The sequence below is a fragment of the Puntigrus tetrazona genome, chromosome 6 (genome assembly GCF_018831695.1).
Source record: "Puntigrus tetrazona isolate hp1 chromosome 6, ASM1883169v1, whole genome shotgun sequence".
Lineage (NCBI taxonomy): Eukaryota > Metazoa > Chordata > Actinopteri > Cypriniformes > Cyprinidae > Puntigrus > Puntigrus tetrazona.
The window spans coordinates 153,592-157,629 of NC_056704.1; the positions used below are offsets into that span (position 1 = coordinate 153,592).

A 4,038-nucleotide genomic window follows, 5' to 3' on the forward strand; every position below is an offset into this window, starting at 1 on the left:
ATATATACACGAAATTAATAAATACTATAAGAATATATGATATGATATGATGACACTGTGGTGAGAGAGAGATGAGATTCCAAGAATTAGGCAAATTTCTTCTTCATCGCTGTATTTTAAAAAAGCATGTTATGGCAAGCATCATTATTGCACATACTGAGTGATTTGAGGTGATGCCTTAAACTATAATTCTGAGAAGAGCAGCACAAATCTTACCTACATGATAAAATACTTTGAACTCACACTGAAGGAGGGACCTGAGCCTTATCTAGAGAACAGAAAAACAAAAACACCCTAGCAACCGTAAAGCAACACCAGAATTTCTTCAGAAAATACTGTGTACCGTTTACAAGCTCGCTTATAAATCCATGACATCTGTTGTTTGGCATAGCAAGGCAAAACATGTCTGCAAATTAAACGCAAGCTGAAATAGAGATATTTTTATAGAACGGGTTGGCCAGACGTGAGATGTAGGTGCGTTTTGCCCACCTCACGCACCGTCTGTAATTAAAAATGCATATTTCGTGCATTTATTTTCAGACGGCTAGCTTTAAAAAGAACAGTATCCGAGCGGTACGCTCCCTCCTGAGACGCTCCAGTTACTGTACTCTTACGTAACTCTAACTATGAAACATGACGTGAATCTTCATCTTCACCCTGTCCTCTCCTCCCGTCGGGGATGAATGTGTGTAAAGTACTCTGCTTATCAGGAAAATGCCATCCTCTGGAATAGTTTTTAACGTTCTTGAATAAATCTTCCGCTCAACGAAGCTGCATTCATTTGAGCAAAAAACATAGGAAAAAACGTACCATTGTAAAATATCAGTACAGTTTAAAATGAGTGTTTTTTATTATTATTAGTATTTGAATACGTGTTAAAATATGTTAGTTATTGCTATTATCAAAGCTGAATTTTACAGTATCACACGACCCTTTAGAAATCATGCTGATTTGCTGCTCAAAAAACATTTCTGAAACCACTTTCTAGAAACTGAGACACATTATATTTTTCATGATCGAAGTTTAAAACAGCTTTTGTTTTAAATAAAAATCTGGTCCACTTTTTCCTTAGCCACTATGTACTTAAAATGACTTAAATTAATAACTTGGTACAATGCAGTTATTTTGTACATGCATGTTTTTGCATGGTAATACTTATATGCAATTACATGTGTAATTAATTTCTGTAATTACATTTAAAATTGCACTTCCTCTTTAACCCACCCTTAAAACCGCAGCAGAAGCGTTCTGCAGTACAATATGAACACAATAAGTGCGTTATACATAGTAGTTAAGGCCACCTATTATAAAATCTTTATTGTCAATGTCTTTACTGTCACTTTTGATCAGTTTAATGCATCCTTGATTAATGAAGCATCATTTTTTTTGCTCTTATACTTGAATGAACTGTAGGGTTACAATGCAGACAAAAATATTGTGTTTTTAACATTGATAATAATCCATTTCCTGAGCAAAAATCAGCATATTAGAATGATTTCTGAAGGATCACGGGACACTGAAGGCTGAAGTAAAGATGCTGAGAATCCAGCTTTGATTGCAACAATAAAATAGAAAACTGTTCTTTTAAATTGCAAACTGTTTTTATTGCATTTTTGATTAAATAAATGCAGCCTTTTCCTTTAAACGCATGAAAAAATGTATTTCAACATTTGGACCAGTAGTATAGATATAAAAGGTTTTCAGGGTCTCTCGAAACGAACTTGATGATGTTTTGGTTGTTGTTAAAGCAAAAGCAGAATGCAAAAGCGGTCGATTCATATAAAAGTAGTTGTAAATGTTGTTTTGTTCGTGCGCGTGCAGGTGAATCTGAAGGAACAGGGCCAGCTGATCCGTCAGGACGAGTTCCTGCTGACCTTCAGGAAGAAGAAATGCTACCGTCACATCTTTCTCTTCCAAGACCTCATACTCTTCAGCAAGACGCGCAGAACCGATGTTGGCAGTGACACGTACATCTACAAGCAGTCCTTCAAGGTACACCGCGGCGCGGCGCGTCAGCCAGCAGCTCCAAACACAGGCGGCTTTCACGCTTGCTTTCTGTGCTCTCGCAGACCTCAGACGTCGGCATGACCCACAACTCGGGAGACAGCGGGCTGTGTTTCGAGATCTGGTTTCGAAGGAGGAAGTCTCAGGACACGTACGTCCTTCAGGCAGCGAGTCGAGACGTGAAGGAGAGCTGGACCAGAGACCTGGAGCGGATCCTGTGGGAACAAGCTGTCCACAACAGAGGTATAAACATCCGTTACCATTAATATTCAGGAGCATTTAGAGCTAATCTGGTTTCTTGCTCTAGGTTTTCAGGTTATTGCATTGCTTAAAGTGAAAGTCTGCCATCATTTACTCCCTTAAGTTGTTTCAAACCCATACGAATTTCTGGTAAAACTTTATTAGCATGCATATTAATAGCATATTTGCTGTTTATTAGTGTTTATAAAGCACTGTTAACGCATGACCATGTTCTAGATCCCTTAACTCTACCTACAGCTTTTTTTATTATGATTATATTATTTTTAACAACTACCTTGCTATCGGTGGAGTTTATCGAGGGAAAACTGGTAATATGTGTTCCCCAAAGCTACAGTACACAAAAGGAGATATTTTGAAGAATGGCGGTAATTGTCCCCATTAACTTCCATAGTATTTTTTTCTCCCGTATTCTAAAAGCCAATGGCCAGAGTTCGGTGGCCAGTATACCTCAAAATATGACATTCTGAAACTAAAAAAGCGATTAAACATTAACATGCGATCCAATTTTTATCTCTTATTCTCTGGAAATCCATTGCTGTTTTTTTGGAAATTCAATCCTCTTCAGGTGCGAGTTAAAATGAATCCCTAACTAAGATCGGAAAAGTAAAAAATAATTGAATCTCCTGTAGGTTTATTGTGAGAGCCGTGATTTAATGCACTTATTGCTGCAATCCACTCTTAATCTTTAGTCCTTTGTTTGATTGTGAAATGAGAAACGTGAAAGCTCAGCACCTCACTGACAATCAGAGGTGTGAATGAGTTTGTGGATACCTGGAACGTGATACGTGTATGTCGAGGAATGCTTTAAGGAGTGAAAGGAGCTCACCTCCCATACGCAGCTGCATGCGTTTATTCATCACTCATCACTCATTTCTCAATAACAGTCCTCCCATAGATGTTTAGCAGCTGTACTTTTCCTTAGAATCCGTTGCTCGTGTCCACACGCTTTCAACTCACATGCACTTTTTGCGTGACGCAATTTATTTTATGTTTTGGTAGACTTCTGTATTGCAGCGTCTTGTTCGTTAGCCAACAATACATTGTATGGGTCCAAATTGTTTTCTTTTACGCCTAAAATCATTAGGATATTAAGTAAAGATCACTTTGCACACTTCCAACCATGAATGTATCCAAACTGTTTTGGACTAGTGATATGCATTGCTAAGAACTTAATTTGGTTTCTTAGTATCTTTTCGTTTCTTAGTGTTTTTCTGTTTGCCGATCTTCCACAGAGGTCCGTATGCAGGAGAGGGTGTTCATGGGAATCGGTCATAAACCCTTCATGGACATCCAGCCCAGTGAGATGGCCATCAATGACCGAGCCATCAACTGTTCTCCCACGGGACGAGGTGAGGCGCCTGTCAGGGTCAAATGTTGAGTGGCCTGAGAGATGGATCTGATGTAACTCTGTATGATATGGTACAGTAGGTGGGATTCCTGTCCTCCGGCTAAATTCTGTCGGCTCGGCCAGCTGTACGTCATCCTCTGGAAGCCGTTCGTCGTCGTCGTCCGGCTGGGGATCTCCTCCTCCCGTGGGTCAGCTGATCGGCCCTAACGGAGATGTTGTCCGGTACGTCCATGGGACTTCAGGGATCCTGGAGGAAGATGATTTAGACCAGGAGAGCGTAAACCAGAGTACACTGGGTATGTCCTTCTTCACAAAATAACATTAAGTGCAATGTCAAAATTGACCTTATTTCTTAATACATATTTCTGGTCTTATTTTGACCAGTTCATGTTTTTGTTATATAATATAATAATTAAACATTTTAT

The 4,038-nt window shown here is 39.2% G+C and overlaps 1 protein-coding gene across 1 annotated transcript; it reads left to right on the forward strand.

Annotated features, from left to right (window-relative positions):
- The first annotated feature begins 1,653 nt into the window (after positions 1–1,653).
- Positions 1,654–3,932, forward strand: LOC122346742 (puratrophin-1-like). The gene is made up of 4 exons (XM_043241593.1): positions 1,654–1,992; positions 2,070–2,247; positions 3,498–3,614; positions 3,694–3,932. Exons 1-4 carry the CDS (start codon positions 1,759–1,761, stop codon positions 3,930–3,932), a joined length of 768 nt encoding a protein of 255 aa, XP_043097528.1. The 5' UTR covers positions 1,654–1,758.
- Positions 3,933–4,038: the final 106 nt, after the last annotated feature.